This window comes from Molothrus aeneus, chromosome 25 (assembly GCF_037042795.1).
Source record: "Molothrus aeneus isolate 106 chromosome 25, BPBGC_Maene_1.0, whole genome shotgun sequence".
Classification (NCBI taxonomy): Eukaryota; Metazoa; Chordata; class Aves; order Passeriformes; family Icteridae; genus Molothrus; species Molothrus aeneus.
Window position 1 is genome coordinate 4761315 of NC_089670.1, and position 16476 is coordinate 4777790.

Sequence of the window (16476 nt, forward strand, 5' to 3'; positions counted from 1 at the left end):
CCCCGGTGCAAGATGGCGGCGGAGCGTCAGGGAGGCGGCGGCGGCCGCGGGGCCGGTGCGGAGGAGAACAAGGAGCACAAGGACGGCAAGGACAACAAGGAGAACGAGCGGCCGGCGGGGCCGCAGCCCGGCGGCCTCGGCGATAGCCTGGGCCTGGAGAGCATCCTGCGCGGCGGCGGCGGGGGGACGTGGCAGGCCCGGCCCCGTGGGCGGCGGGGGGACGTGGCGGCAGCGCGGGGCTCGCAGGGCCGGGGCGGGCAGGGACGGCGGGGACAGGGACACCCCGCAGCTGCGGGCGGTGCTGGCCTGGGCCTGTGAGGGTTTGGTTTGGATAAAAGGCCATCTGGCTTTCCTGATTTATGGAATCGCGCTCTGCCTGGGCTGCGTCTCCTTCCGAACCCCGGGACAGCTGGCGTCAGTCTCCACAGCGGGGCTGTGTGCGAGCAGGACACCCGTGAGCTGCTCCGGGCCATATTGCGGCTTGAAGTGAGCAATAATACATAAAAAAGCCTTAGCAGGGCACCCGTGAGCTGCTCGTGGTGATACTGCAGCTTGAAGTGAGCAATAATACATTAAAAAATCTTAACAAGTGTGCTGAAGAGGCAGACTGGCTCGTGCAGATTTGGTGCGCCTGAAATCTCTGCGTATAAAACTCATGGAGGTTTTGTAGGTGAAACTTCCACGTGAAACCAGTCCAGCTGCACAGCTGTGATAGAGCTGAGTTTTATCTTCTGGGTCAGAGGGAAGCCCGGGGGAAATCAGGTTGCAGTTTTCCACGTGGCATATGGCAGGTGTTGTGTAGTCAGTAAGTGTGGAGTAAGGTGCAGACACAGCAATTGCCCTGGGAGTGTTGGGAATGCCTAAGTCAGTGAAAAAATAAAAAAAAAGTTCAGAGGGCGTGAATTCAGCAAGTAACTGTGCAGGATAAAAGAGAGTTTGGAAAAAATCTTGGGTAGACAGTAGGGATGAGGAGGGCTGTGTTGAGACATTGCAGTTGGACTTGGTTGTTCTGCAAATGTAGAATAATTCAGTGTAATAACTATTGGTGCAAGGTTTTAGTACTTCAGAAAGTTTCTTTCAGGTGTAGTCCCAAGAAAACAATTTGCTAGACATCTGGCATTTTAAACTTCAAATGTTTGGTGGTTTCTTTAGGTGTAGTTGTAGTTGTAGTTGTAGTTTTTTCTTTGGTTGGGGTTGTACAGTCTGGTTTTCTATTGTGGGTTTTCTTTAGAGGCTTCTTGGTAAAGCTTAAAAGGGAAATTTTGGGGTATGAATATATATAGCACAGAGATTTTTTGTGTGTGGTGGAGATTTTATTTCACAAAATAACCTGCCTTGTAAACTGAATGAAAAACATGAGATTTACTAGAATGTGGCATGGTTTTATTTGGCAGGAATAACCGAGGGAATAAAGGAAGTGTAGGAGCTCTGCCAATACACTGAAGGATGCAGAGGCTGGATGGAACTGATGGAGTGATGGTGCCCTAGGTCACAGGGCAGTGCTTTGTGTCACTGATATTTGTTGCAGCAAGACAAGAAAGGTGCTGAAAAATTGAGAAAATCAACCCTGGAGTTATTTCCAAAAACTCTTTTTATGAGGTTCTGTGCTCAGAAGGCACTTTGTTTGCTTGTTTGTTTGTGCTGGGCAGGCAGCAGTGATTCTGTTCTTTTCTTGAGTGAGGGGACATTCCTGGGCAGGAAAGCTTCTCTCCCTCAGCTTTTCCTATAAATCTGTGTCACAGTTGTGGCTGGGGAGGTCCTGTAGTCAGGTGTGTTATCCTGGATGGGTCCTTATCCCTAAAGGAGCTCTGGTGACAGCAGCACTCCTGTGGGTGTCTGGAGGAGGTGCTTGAGGTTTGTCTCGGTCTCTGCTGACAGGCAGGAGCTCTGGGCTCATGAGGTGCTTTAGAGCCATCATCTCTCTGCTTTTAGGAGGTTTTGGGGTGCCCCAGTGTTCAAAGTGTGTTTGTCTGATGGGGTCTGTGGGTTCCCTGCTGTTACTTTGGGGTGGAAGGAGGAGCTGGTGCCGCTGCACTGTGAGTGTCCCTTAACGCCAGCCGCAGTCCTGCAGATCGTGAAGGAGTCGCAGCAGCAGCATGGCCTGAGGCATGGGGACTTCCAGAGGTACAGGTGAGTGTTGGGGGCTGCTCCTGGGGCTTGGCTTCACTTCATTTAAATTGTAACCCCCTGTAGCAGGCAGCAAAACCCATCTGCCAGGTGGAAACCCCTGACAGGCTGTTCCACATGGGGCCCTGTGTGCTGATCTCCCTTGGCTGTACTGTGCTGGGGCTGTGCTGGCTCTTGCATCTCCACTGCCCATAGGAGCTTGTGTTCACAGCTCCCTGGTAGGCACTGTACTCCTCCAGAGCTCAGTGTTCAATAAACACACATAAAGCAGTTGGTAATGACCACATTACCCTGATTTTTTAAGATTATCAATAACTACATGTCTTCTTACCTTGTTTTCTATTAATTGCTGCATTACAGGTCGTTTTTGAGCTACCATATGTCACACATGGTGTTTTAATTGTTAAAACATTGCCTGGTACAGCCTTAATTTTTTTTTTCCTATTTGGATAGAGCAGTATGCAGAAGCAGAGTTCTCCTTTGGCCAAACTCTGACTCTGGTTGTCTTTTTTTAGGGGTTATTGCTCCCGCAGACTGAGGCGGCTCCGCAAAACTCTCAACTTCAAGATGGGCAACAGACACAAGTTCACTGGGAAGAAAGTAACTGAAGAGATTCTCTCAGACAACAGGTACAGGGACTGGGTGGAATTGAGAATTCAGTATGGTGCTGAAGAGTTTCCTTTCAGTGATTTCTGTTTCAGGTGGAAAACTACTTTGTGCAATATCATCCAAAACATTTCTTTTCAGAGATGTGTGTTGTTGATATTAATAAAAGTTCAGGCTGTAGTGCAGGTGCAAGAGACACTGCTCAGATCCAGTGGGACAAGAAGGAGCAGCAGCAGCCTGTTCCTTCTCTTCCCTCATAGTGGCTAAAATGGATTCTTCTCATAATCAGTAAATTCCTGTGACATTGAAGAGGAAATGCTTATTCAGGTCTGTTGCAAAGTAACCATGGGAATGCTGGTAATGTGAATGTAGCCAGCAGGTTGAGGTTAGAGATGCAATCCCTTCTGTTTGAACAGAAATATTGCACTGCAATTTTTCCTTGAATCTTCTAAATTTGACAGAATGCTCGTCTGACAAAATACGTGGAGAGTAGCCAGGATTTTGGGTTCACTTGCCATCTTTTAGGAATACTTGAAATGCTTCCTGTCTTGTCTTTTCTTGTGGGAAAACAATACATGATGATGCATTCACCTGTGTTTTTAAGAACATTTTGAACCAGTTTGAAGAGTGGCCTAAAATGATGAATCCCTCATCTTTGTAGTGTCTGTGGTACTACAGAATGATCCCTAATTATTTTCCTCAGTGGGGTAGTTACACTTCTGAGTGAGAAACACAGCAGAAACTAGTCAGGAATAACAAGACTTTGTGTGCTTAGAACTTTAAGAAATAAAAGCATCTGCCTCTTACTAACCAAGCTGCACTTCTGCTACTGAACTTGGCAGACCAAATGGCAAAGAGCTGGTGGTGATGCAACTCTTGTCTGAGTGTCATTCTTGTCCCTTGCACCCTCCTGTGCCCTGCAGGTATTTGCTGCTGATCCTGATGGATGCAGAGAGGGCCTGGAGCTATGCCATGCAGCTGAAGCAGGAGGCCAACACGGAGCCCCGCAAGCGCTTCCATTTGCTGTCGCGGCTGCGCAAGGCTGTGAAACACGCCGAGGAGCTGGAGAGGCTCTGTGAGAGCAACAGGGTGGATGCCAAGACTAAGCTGGAAGCTCAGGTAACCACCGATACTTTCATCTTGTTGTACTGCAAGGGCTGAACAAGAAACCTTTGGAATTTGGGGTGAAGAAATAATTACTATCTCTCAATAGATAATAAAAGTACAAAGAATTGAGGGCAGCTAAGATGATGCAACACAGCCTAAGAAACTGCTTATCTACTGAGTTACCTTTTTGTTAAATGTGCTGAAGTAGCCACCAAGAATGCAAGATTTGGGGGTTCAGTTCCTGGAAAACAGGAAACAACTCTTGTGAAATCTTTGAACAGCAGTGCTGTGCTCATTTAATTAAACTGCTATTGTATAGCATATTGCTGGGGAAAAAAACTGTGTGACATTAGTGGGCCATTGCATAACACACAAGAAATATCTTTAATTTCTGGGTGACCTTGTCTAGTGGAAGGGGTCCCTGTCATGGCAGAGGGGTTGGAACTAGATAATTTTTAAGCTCCTTTCCAATCCATTCTGTGATTCCATTTTATGATTCTGTGGTTCCTTAGAAATGCAGCAGAGTCAGTTAAAGGAGAAGAGGTAGGTAGCTGTAACCTGTCATCCAAATCAGTTGTCTTCTGTGGGAAGCCCCAGTGAAAAGGACAAGGCTTAGTCACCCCCTGCAGGAGTCATAGCAGCCTTCCTGCTGAAGGTGGCCCCAGTCATGCTGCTGATGGGGGGAAGTGACCTTGCCCTCGCTCTGTGTGCAGGCGTACATGGCTTATCTCACCGGCATGCTTCGCTTCGAGCACCAGGAGTGGAAGGCAGCAATGGAGGCTTTCAACAAATGCAAGTGAGTCCCTCCCTTCACCAGCTTCCTTCAGGAAGTAGTGCTGGATCACTTTAGTTATGTACATAACTAAACTAACATAACTAACTCTGGGCATTGTTAATTGTGCTTAACTGGGAGGTGCTGCTGAAGAAATGGCATCCTCCAGAGCACAGACACAAACTGTTCCCTTAGGATAGCACCTCACAAGTGACACACACTGCAGTGCTAATATTTGTCCTTTGCTGTAGGACCATCTATGAGAAGCTGGCCAATGCTTTCACAGAAGAACAGGCTGTGCTGTATAACCAGCGTGTGGAGGAGATCTCACCCAACATCCGCTACTGTGCCTACAACATTGGTAAGGGAAGGGGGGGTCTCATCTGTTCCTAGGAAAGCAATATTCATTTTTAGTTAAACCCTGGTCTAAGTGACACTGAGGCCATAATATTTTTGGCAAATTCTGCTCATGTATTGGGACAGTTTAGCAATGCAGAAAGGGCCTCATTTTGCAACAGCACTTGTGGTTATGTGTAGAAAGACAGAATAACAGTTTGTGGTAGCTTGCCTATGAAGTCAGAATAAAATTGCAAGCTAAACTGCCAGTGTAAAATTTAATGATTAGTTTTTTTACATGAAAATGATTTTGAAGTCAAATGGAAATGTGATCTCAATTTGTTGATTCTCTCAGGTGACCAATCTGCCATGAATGAGTTGATGCAGATGAGACTGAGGTCTGGTGGCACTGAAGGTCTTCTTGCAGAAAAACTGGAGGTAATTTATTTGCATGCCTCAGCTTGAAATATTCATTATTACTGTGCTGAGTGTGAATATTGCTCCAGCAAACAATTCAAGAGCCAGAATGGAACAGAAGTGAGCAAGCAAGCCTAGGCTCTTTGGGAAACAACACTTTCCCAAAAAGCCCTTTGATTTCAAAGTAGTCAATCAAACACGAATTCAGGAGGTTCAGTTTTGCATCTCTGTAAATTCAAGCTCCTAAGCTCAGTGTGTTCTGTGCAGGCACTGATCACCCAGACTCGGGCAAAGCAGGCAGCCACGATGAGTGAGGTGGAGTGGAGAGGGAGAACTGTCCCAGTGAAGATTGACAAAGTGAGGATCTTCCTGCTGGGGCTGGCTGACAACGAGGCAGCAATTGCTCAGGTAACCCAGCAGCCCTCTCCATCCTGCCCTTCGAACCATCCTCTTGCCTTCTGTGCAGTACCTGGTACCTGAACTAAAAGCTTTTGAGTATTCTCATTTTTTTTCAAACTTGGGGCTGGAAAGCTGAAGGTAATAGTGGGGGAATACTGATTATAACCCAGAGCTGAAGTGTCAGCTGGGGATTGCTCTCACAGAGTGGAGTAGTCTGGGATATCTGTTCTGAGTATTCCTGCTCCTTGGAGCATTCTGGGCTATCTTCCAGTAGCAGGGTGATAACCATTATTATTAGTGCATCACTTGGAAATGAAGGTTACATTTTTAAGAGTAACTGGTTTTGAATTACTCTTCTAATTTTTTTAAGCATCTTGCTCAAATGCTTCAACTTCAGAGTAGCCAAAATGAAAATACATATTGACCATGTTTTCTTCAGCAACAAATAGCCATTTGCCAGGTGTAGCAGGTACTATGAGATCTATTCCATTCTCTTATTGACTTATGGAAATCTTCAAAAGCAGGAAGTGGATTAATAAATGCCAGGATGTAAATCAATTTCACATGTTATGGTTCTGAAACACTTTATAGAATCATGGAATATCCTGAGTTGGAAAGGACTCACAAGGATCATCAAAGTCCAGCTCACTGGAACTTGCAGTGGCATATACAATTCATGTCTTTAGTATTGTAGTCAAGTTTTCCACTTGCAGTTTTTTCCTTGGAAGTGGTGACCAGAGGAGGTATCCTGCTTTTCAGTGGCTGCATATACACTCAGAGTTTGAAAGGATCTTCAGTAATAACTCTTGCCACTAAAAATGGGGATTTTGAAGCATTAAAAACCTTTTATCACCAGGAGAATAATAATGATAAATAAAACCAGAAATGATAAAACAAAAACCCTGCAGAGGTTTAAGACCAGAGCAGGGAGCAGTGGTGAGAGGAGTGTGATTAAGGATAAACAGGATGTGGCTGGGTGGGAAACCTGAGTGTTACCCATGATATTAGGAACTGGATGTTGCTGAATGGATTTGGTTTCAGGAAGCACATAAGTGTGGCCAGCAGGTGGAAGTACAGCTCAAGAGTTCCCTCATTTAACTTCCATTCTGGCAGCTAACAGTTGGACTTTGTCAGTTCAGTTGCTCTTTAAAGTAGTGGCAGAACAGCCTGAATTTGTTCTAATCTTGCTTTGCATTCCTGGGAAGCTCTGGCTAAACAGAGTTGAGTGGACTGGTGAGAGCTGAGCATTGCAGCAGCACTGTTTGCATTCCCAGAGGGATAAAACTTGCCTTTTTGGCAGCAGTTCTGCAGTTGTGTCAGCTGTGATGGGCACCCAGCTTCAGGTGAATGAATTGTGCTTCCTGGGATCTTTGGCACCTTTCTGCTCATCTTCACTGAGCTGAAACCCTGACATAACAGCAGTGCTCTGCAGGGTTTAATTAGAAGTAAAACCAGTCTGTTTTGTGTAAAAATGGAGTCTCCCAATGCAATTATTCTGTTGCCTTTGGTGCCTTATTGGTAATGGGAGGAACAGAACAAATAAGCCAAACTGAAATAGGAATCCAGGTTTGAAATTGCTTGTGTCAGTCCTTTTGTGGATTGGAAGGTGTGACTGTGAGGGCCTACTGGCTCTCACCAGGTAGAAGTGACAGAGCTGCAGGGCAGCATGACACAGATGTGCTCCTAGCTGGTATTACCTCAGGGACTCTGTGCTCATCTCTAGATTGCAGCAAAAATGGGTGGTAATAAGTGTCAGAGATGTTACACAGTGGTTTAGACCAAAGAAAATCTGACAGCTGAGCACTCCACATTTTTGGGATTGGGTTCAATGGGATTGGTTTCCATGAACCCTCTAAGATGAACCTGTGCAGTTCTGTCAGGACAGTTGAATCACCAGCTGTAGCACTTGTGTCTCAGTCCTGTGATCTGATATCTCTCAAATCAGAATATGTGTATTTATGCATAGAATCAGCTCAAGGAGTTTTTGCTTGGAAAGGAAAGCCTTTGTTTCGTTGCAGGGCCCAGCCCTTGCCCTGTTTGTGCCTGAATGATGATCTGGCTGTGTCTGTTTTCATTTTTGTGCTTACGGTGAAATTGCTGTGCTGCTCTGGGTGAGGTTGAGAATGCAGTCAGACTCGTCTCTGGTTATTCTCAGGAGCCAGTCCCACCTTAAAAATTCTCAGAGCAAATCTTAAATTAAAAACAAAAAAATCCCAAACCCAAAAAACCGCCTCCATCGCAGGATACCTGAGGCTTTGTGAAGGAGTAAAAATAACATTCCTGATTGGGTTTGTGGACATGGGAAGTGGAGAGGCAGAGACTGTAGAGCTGTGCAGTAGATTAACAAGTGAGCATGGTTTTACACCAATTTTTTTATTAATTTTGACAATTGCAAATTTATTGCAGCAAAGCTCATCTTACACTGTTACATGAGATGGGAGTGGCACAACATGGTGCTGGTGCTCTTGAGTTTTCCTTCAATCACTGAGGCTGAGGTTTGCTTCTGAGTAGTTTTTTCTTACTGAATCATTGAAAGTCTTTCAATCTCCACCTGGTTTCCTTCTCAGCATCTGAATAAAGGCTGAGTTTCGGTTTGGGAGCTTGTTTAATTGGGTACACGATATGCCAATAAATTAGGCAGAGATCAGGCTTCAACTTGTTTTTTAAAAGTTGTTTTCAAGTTCTGGTTTTGGGGCAGAAGGCCAAAAGCTGCTTCACTTTTTTTTTTTTTTAACAAAACTTATGGTGACAGCAGAAAAGCACTCAGTCACTCCTGCTGCTGAAATGTAGGGTTACTGTGAAAGATGCTTCAAACAAGCAAGTTATTGCCACTGTGAACATTGCTGGAGTGGGAGTGGAGAAAAGATAATCATCTGCATATTCTTACCACATGGGAACATAAATCAGCATAACAAGAGCTGTCTGCATTGGTAGTTTGCCAGTTCAGGACTGCTCAGCTCTTGTGTTGCTGGGCCTTTCCCACAGTGCAGTCCAGCCTCAGCTCAGGGGGCAGTGCAGGTGCCATCCAGGAGGGAATGGAGTTGCTGGGAAGGAAGGTAACTGGTGCAGGAATGAAGCCATGAGCTGTCTGCTAGGCCTTCACTGCTGTTCAGTTCTCAGCACCAACCCCATTCCCCAAGATTTCTGCCAGATTTCCCCCAAGAATATGTTGCAGACAGGCACAGATTGGAGTTCTAACTACCCATGGATCTTAAAGGCATAATTTGGGAGAAACTTCATTTAATCTCCTCAGTTAATTCATGCATTGTACAAAAAATTCTGATTTCTTGAATCTCCTTTGCTCTTAGGCAGAAAATGAGGAGACAAAGGAACGTTTGTTTGAGTCTTTACTCAGTGAGTGCAGAGATGCCATTCAGGCAGTTCGGGAAGAATTGAAACCTGACCAGGTAAGCAGCAAACACCAGTTTCTACTTCCAATGGCACCATGTTTCCTTGGGAGTGGTTTAGTGTTCAGCTTGCTGGGATTTCTTGAATAAAGAGCTGCTGAATTTGAATTTATTCTCTCCAGAACTGGAGTGGGGGAATAGCAGTGGAAAAGCCCTCTCTCTTTTGCCTAGAAGTCTGTTACTTCCATGACTTACTCAAACCCTGAGTTGTTCTGTGTTTTTCATCCCTTGGCTGCCAGTTTTAAGTAAATCATGCAGTGTTTTGTCTCCATTGCCCACAGAAGCAACGAGAACACTCTCTGGAAAACGATTCTGGGAAGGTGTCCAACATCCAGTACTTACACAGGTAATAGGCAAACATTGCTGCCAGTGCTAGTGTGAAGAAGCCATGTTCTTATGTCAAGATTTTATTTTGTTTGGTTTTGTTTTATGGGTTTTTGTTCTGGGCCTTTGGGATCCCAAAGGATGACTGTACAGATAAGGATCTGATTCAGGGAGCTTTGTAAACATTTCACTCCAGACTCTCACGTTGACCTCCCAGATGTTTTTCCGCCACCAGTTCAGAACCCAGAGTAATATCTGAGTAGCTCTGACAGTGCTGATGGGATTTCTCTTTTTATTCTGGCAGTTATTTGACCTACATCAAGCTGTCCACAGCCATCAAGCGCAATGAGAGCATGGCCAAGTCCCTGCAGAAGGCCCTGCTGCAGCAGCAGCGCTCTGACGAGGACGGCAAGCGCTCGCCGCGGCCGCAGGACCTCATCCGTCTCTACGACATCATCCTGCAGGTACTGCTGAGAAAACACATCCAGCTCTCCGGCCCAGCCTGAGAACTCTGTGTGCTTAGGATAAACAGGATGTGCATGGGTAGGAAACCTGAGTGTTACAAAAGGTTATTGCAGAAATACAGCACTGTAAGTGAGCTACCGTGAAGTCTGAAGAGTAGCTGAGTACCTTCAAGTACCTCAAAGATGTTCAACATCTGCATGAAACACAAAAAACCCCTTTCAGTTATGAGCAGAACCTGCTGCTTGAATGGGTGTCCTTTGTTGTGCACTCTAATAAAGTTTTAAAATAGTCTGACTCTTGTGCAGCATCCTTGGAGCTGCCTCAGTTTCTGCTGGCCAGGGAAAGTAGCAGCTAAAAATACTTGTTCTTCATAAGCAGGTTCTCCATTTCTCCCATAATTTTGCAGTTAACTGAGGGAGCTGTGACTGAAGCAGTTGTGAATGGGAGAGGGAAATGCCTTATGGAAGAACTAGTTTATGTGAAATTTAAGGAGTCTTTGTCCTAATTCCTGTTTGTGTCAGGAAGTCTGTCCTGAGGGCAACTTGCACAAGTTTCAATGAGAGTCCTTCACAAGGCTGGAAAACTGATGATTAAAAAACTGGAAACTATTTCTCTGGGAGTGTTCTGTTGACTTGTCAGGAGGGTCAGCTTTCTCTTAGACCAGCAGATTCCAGAGGAAGGCAATGCCTGCATTTGTTATTCTGACTCTCTTTTGCACAGAACCTTGTGGAACTGACACAGCTTCCTGGCCTAGAAGAGGACAAGAACTTCCAAAAGGAGATTGGATTGAAGACTCTTGTGTACAAAGCTTACAGGTGATTGAGAAACAGCCAAGTTTTCTTCAGCACACGTGACACTTTCAGAAGTTTAATTCCACAGCTCTGTGTGCTATGCAGGCCTTTGATGCAGGTTCCTCTGTCCTCTGAGACAGTTCCTAAAGGGAAACTGCCCACTGCTACTTAAGGATATCTCCTATTGCCAGTCATTTCAGTTGGCAAAAGGTGTGGACAACAAACACATCAGGAATGCTCTCTTGACTGTTGCAGGTGTTTCTTCATTGCCCAGTCCTATGTCCTGGTAAAGAAGTGGAGTGAAGCCCTCGTGCTGTACGAGAGGGTGCTGAAATACGCCTGCGAGGTTCAGTCGGGAGCTGGAGCTCACAGGAACAGCCTCAAGGTAGGAGCCCAGTCCTGAAGCTGAAGTTTTATGAAGCAGCTCTGTCCCACTGTTAATTGTTAATTAGATACCAGGCCATTATAATTCAAGACTGATCTCTGACTAGGGAGAAGGGTAATGTTCATTATAGCAGAGGCCTTGTAGTGACATGGGAACAGTTCAGCTCCCCACTTGGAGGAGGGACAGACTTGCACCAACTCCAAAACAATTTATCACTTTTTCTCACCTGTGCATTTTCTCTTATACAACTTCTGTCGTGCCTGAAGCACAATGCTGTGGCTTTTCCCCTTCTAGGAAAGCTTATCAACATTAGAGTTAATTTTTCTTAGTTCTTACTCTCTGGTTTTACCTTTGCTCTGACTCTTAGACTGGCACATTTCAGGCTCTCAAATAATTTTCTTTAATGCTCTAGGAGCTGCCTGATGTTCAGGATCTCATCACTCAAGTCAATGCAGAGAAGTATTCCTTGCAAGCAGCAGCTATTTTAGGTGAGTAACACACAGCTATACTAGAACTCTGCTCTAATGTATCTTGACTAAAGTCCCTGCAGCTATTTCATTCCCTTTATTTCATTTCTGAAGTTCCAAAGGTTTCTCCATCACCATTCACTCACGCTTTGGAAAAGTACTTTTCCCCCAGTTCTAGCTGCTCCTGTCTGTGTGTAGTGCAGGTCAGCAGGCAGTGGCTGGACATTGGCATCTTGCTCCCTGCCTAGAGATATTAAAACCCTTCCTGGGGATGTGCACCTGTTTTGGGAGCCTGCACAGAACAGTTCAATGTTTCATTTTTTGTTGCAGACACCTTGGCCTTATTTGTCCCAGTTTTGCCTGGTTGGGTGAACTAAGAAGAGGAGAGCAGTGATGTTCTCTCTGTCAGTGTCAGCCTGGCCCACAGAACTCGGGGGGGTGGATGAACTTTGTGATTTCTTGGGCTGTTGTTTTTGCTGTGCCTGCTGCTGGGAATCCAGGACAAGGAGTGTGTTGCCTCCTTTATTGCCTTAATGTTGCTTTAACTGACCCCCCCCCGAGGGTGTTGTCATCATCTTTTGTTGTGTGCTTCACTCAAAGTCTGTGCTGCTCTCCAGACCTTCTCATGACGGTGTGAAGGAGAAGCTCCCCCACTGCAGGGCTGTGTTGGCTGTAGATGAGTGTGTGTGGTGCTTGCTCTGGAAATCAAGAAATCAAGTTGATTCTGCTGAAAATATTGTCCTGTGTATCCCAGAGAGCAAGGATCATGGCTAAGCTTGGGGCACAGCTGCTTCCTGAGACAATCTTACTCTACACCAAGGTCAAGCCTGTTATTCTTACCCCTTTTTGTTCAATTTTGCAGATGCAAATGATCCTCATGAGACTGAGTCTCCATCTCAGGTCAAGGATGGCAAGGTAAGAGCCAAGAGCTCAGCTGTGCTCTTAATGACTGTCACCTTTATCCTGTTACCTGAGTGTCCTCACAACACAAGAAATGTCACATTGACCAAGATTTGGTCATGACTGGTGTATTTAGGAGATTTTATTAGGCTTGGTGCTGAAGGTAGCTCACACAGTGGGGTAGGAGCTGAGAGGCAGCTTGCTTTATTTGGCTTTCTCTCTGCACATGGGAGGGTTTTCCAGAGATCCTGCAGCTGTGCTTTGACAGGAGGTTAAATCCTTTTCAGAGTCCCCAGAGGCCTCACAAGGGAGCTTGAACTTCTCTTGTCTCAGTTGCTGCCCAGTCCTGTTTGATGTTTGACCCTTTTGATGTGACTGGGATTTAATTTGTGCCCCTGCCTTGGTCTCTTGCAGCCTCTCTCAGAACGGTTTGAGACTTTCTGCCTGGATCCTTCCCTGGTCAGCAAGCAAGTCAGCCTCGTGCACTTCCCACCAGGATTCCAGCCCATTCCATGCAAACCCTTGTTCTTTGACCTGGCCCTTAACCATGTTGCTTTCCCACCTCTGGAGGACAAGGTGGAGCAGAAGGCCAAGAGTGGCCTCACAGGATATATAAAGGGCATTTTTGGATTCAAAAGTTAACCAGGACCCCCAGAGGAACAGAGGTTTTATTCTGTATTGAAGGAGAAGCTCCAAGAGGTTCTAGGACACAAATACCTGCACCTGAAACCAAGAGAGGGAAGTTTTACCATCTTCTCCCCTGTGTCCTGTGTTCATGTCTGTGCACACACATTCTCTCCCAGTGTATTAAAGACAAACAATTACTCAGAAACAAACATACACTATAAATAGCTGAAAATAACCTGGAGCACAGAGAAATTCCTTTCTGCTTGGAGAAGTTTTGTGATCAGTGACCTGTCCAGGGTTGGTACACATTTACTCACCACGGACCAGGGCATAGATACAATTTGATTCCTGCCTCTGTCCCATAATTTTACACTATTATTTGGTTTTTTGATCTAGAAATTGGGGTGTAATTGGGTAATAGAGGCAGAAGTAGATGCAGAGCTAAACCAGCAAGGTGAGGCTTCCACACAATGGCTGTGGAACAGTAGCCAAGGCAGCAACTTCTCCTTCCCTTTCAACCCAGAAGTCTCTATATTTTTAAAGAATGTAACATTCTGAAATGACAAAATAGAGCCTCTTTCCTTATCAATAAGGATGGCAAACATCAAATATTGATGGTTATTCCTGCTGTGGTGGTGAATTTGTATTCTGGGCCAATAGCACCCTTCTTTATTCATACACACACCTCATTAAATACCTACATACAGTATAGAACCTATTCCTGAAAGTATTTTCCTGGGAAAATAGCTTCATGGGTGGCTTTAGAAATAGCTACTTGCTCTTCTTGGGAAGTTGGATCTCTTGGTGTTTGTTTTGTCTCTGATCTAAACCTTGCCTGAAAACAAGATGATCTTTTTCTGGAGTTCATCTGTTGCTTTGTTTCTTGTCCCTGGTCAGTAGCTACACATGAAATGAGGGATAAGGAACAGCAGACCAGTAGGTTTGTGAGTGATAATTCATCTCTGTCGTGCCAGACAGCGTTTTTTATAAAGCACCCAGGTGCCACGGGGATGGGCACTTTGAAAGTGCAGATAATTTCATAATTGTGATCAATTCAGTAGGGAAAAAACCCACAACACATGGGCAGAACTGTTCCTAAATAAAGCATTTGGAAGATTCCACCAGCACTGTGTGGGTTTTCACTCAGCCTGTCCTGGCAGGTGAAGCAAGAGTTTGTTCTGGTTGTCTGGACTTTGTGTTTTTTCTCCTTTTGTAGCCATTGGAGTAAAGGTTGGAAACAAGGACCATTTTGAATTATTGGGCTTTTGTTGTAACGGGAATTTTCTTTGCAAGGTGCATGTCAGATGAATGGGGGAAAATAACAATTCCCATTATTTTAATATGAATGTTCACTTTGTTCAATTTGATCTGTGAGTTCTCAAAGTACAGAAGAACTGTGTGCTCAGAAAGAGGTGGGAGTGGGAGGAGGAACCTCTTGTTTGTGTTTAATTTTTGCAACGTGGAAACAAAATGGGAATTTCTGGTGTTGTAGCCAGTTCCCTTTGCCTCTGGATTCCAGGGGCATTTTACAGAAGAAAGGGAGGTGTACAGGTGAAAGAAATGTGGGAAGATTATTCATCAGATTGCAATTTCTGTAAAACTTGGTCTTGACTGGCAGCTTTCTCTTCCCCTTACAGCCCATTTCCTTTTAGGCAAGGAAAGGCCCACAATGACCAGGCTCACCTGGTCCCTGTGTCCAGCTGAGCTGCTCTTCTCAGCTTTTGGATAAAATCACAGGAGTGTTCTCCTTTGGTTTGTACCAAACTCTGCTTTCCTTCCACGGCTCTGTGTTGTGCCTGGATTGATTCCAGGGAAACTCCTGTGGCCACTTTCTAGTTACAGTTACAAAAACCTAAGAGCAATTGGCCTCCTTCTGCCAAATGTCTTTTGACAGGGAACTGATGAGTTGAACGCAGATAAGGAATTTGAAAACAATAAACTTTTCTTCCTGACCTCTGAGGCGTGTAGTTTGTATTAGGAGCACTGAGCACTCTTTGCCTCCCCAGCACTCAGAAGATCGAGGTCACACCATCACCTGGGGCTGCTGAGCCCCTGGGGAATGGCCACTTAGCTCTGGAGGAGGCTCTTCTGCCCCACGGCTCAGATAACACCACTCCGAGGTGACTTGGCTTGTTTGTTTTGGTGTAATGTTAGTGGAAAGTGAATGGAGTGGGGTTTGTGAGCAGTGGTGTGGTTTAAATTATGGAAGGTGCTGATGAGGCTTAGGAAAAGAAACCTAAAGATGTAAGGGGGGGGGGGGGGAAATGGGGGAAATTGTTATTGAAGTCACCTCTACGATGCAGACCAAACCAGACTGACAAAACCAAGGCTTTTAGCCCTGCAGTGGAGCCTGGGCTGGCTCAGAGGAGGCTCACGGAGCTGCAGGGGCACAGGGCAGGCAGGTGAAGTGTCTGATGTGCAGAACAAACCACTTCCCCTGGGCCTGCCCAGGTGTTGGGCCTGGAACAGCCAGGGCAAGGTTCAGAGCACGTTGTGGGGCTTGGAAACATCCTCATTGCCCTGCTCTTTCATCGCTGCTCCTTTAAAGTGCTTGTGCTCTTCCCATGAATTAATTGGCGAGGAGGCCACGTGATTGCCCTCAAAACAGGAAACTCCAGCAGAATGGTCAAGAGGATTGCTTTCAATCAACTTTTCCTATGGAGTATCTTTGGGATTAGCACTGGAATTTTAATTACAGGCTGAGCTAGCCATGTCTGGTACCATTGCATCTATTAAAATAGGAATGAGATGTTCATCACGGCCCTCACTCCACCACCAGTGATAGACCTGTGTCTGAGCAATATTTATTTCTGGTTGTGCACTCTGAGGGGTCTGGGGACACTGGATGGGTCTCGAGGGACTCATGGGGGACAGAGCATGAGGCAAGCTGGGCAGTGAAAGAACTGAAAGGTGGCACATGGGATTGCAACAGTGGCCTGGGAGCTCCTAAATAACAGTGTCTGCCTCCTTTGAAAAATGGGTTGGGGGTGTTTTAAAGAAGGGATTGTGTTGCTAGAAAATTGTTGCCTAATCCAAGCTGCTCCAGCTGTGGGTCACCCCAGGTGGGCACTGTCAGGAGTTCTCTGTGGCCTCTGGCTGTGTCTTTGGAGCAGCAGGTTGTAGGCTGGCAGGGGCTGAACTGAGGAGTGGGAAGTCCCTTCCAACTGCTGTGGGACTAGACTTCATCCTTGGGAGAAGATGCATGTGCTGAGGGGTTCCTGTGCTCCCTCACAGCTCCTGTGAACTACCCTGTACCCTGTGGGCTGCAGCCGGGGATGATTGAGGTGTTTGCTCACTTAAGGAGTGATTTGATGTGATACTCTGTGGCTGCTCCTCTTTCTTCAGG

The 16476-nt window shown here is 45.8% G+C and overlaps 1 protein-coding gene across 1 annotated transcript; it reads left to right on the forward strand.

Annotated features, from left to right (window-relative positions):
* SRP68 (signal recognition particle 68) lies at positions 1-14254 on the forward strand. Its single transcript, XM_066565692.1, has 16 exons — positions 1-160; positions 2064-2130; positions 2643-2756; positions 3657-3852; positions 4554-4636; positions 4864-4973; positions 5304-5386; positions 5633-5773; positions 9073-9171; positions 9453-9517; positions 9800-9959; positions 10681-10775; positions 11007-11136; positions 11549-11624; positions 12466-12518; positions 12918-14254. The coding sequence occupies exons 1-16, from the start codon at positions 13-15 to the stop codon at positions 13143-13145; spliced, it is 1848 nt and encodes a 615-aa protein (XP_066421789.1). The 5' UTR covers positions 1-12; the 3' UTR covers positions 13146-14254.
* The last annotated feature ends 2222 nt before the right edge of the window (positions 14255-16476 follow it).

What these genes read in the sequence shown, in the direction of transcription:
- SRP68 (XM_066565692.1), top strand. Translation starts at nt 13, where the DNA reads ATGGCGGCGGAGCGTCAGGGAGGCGGCGGCGGCCGCGGGGCCGGTGCG. An exon ending in TTCTTGCAGAAAAACTGGAG is followed by an intron (nt 5,387 to 5,632) that starts GTAATTTATTTG and finishes TGTTCTGTGCAG; the next exon opens with GCACTGATCACCCAGACTCG. An exon ending in CTCACAGGAACAGCCTCAAG is followed by an intron (nt 11,137 to 11,548) that starts GTAGGAGCCCAG and finishes TTAATGCTCTAG; the next exon opens with GAGCTGCCTGATGTTCAGGA.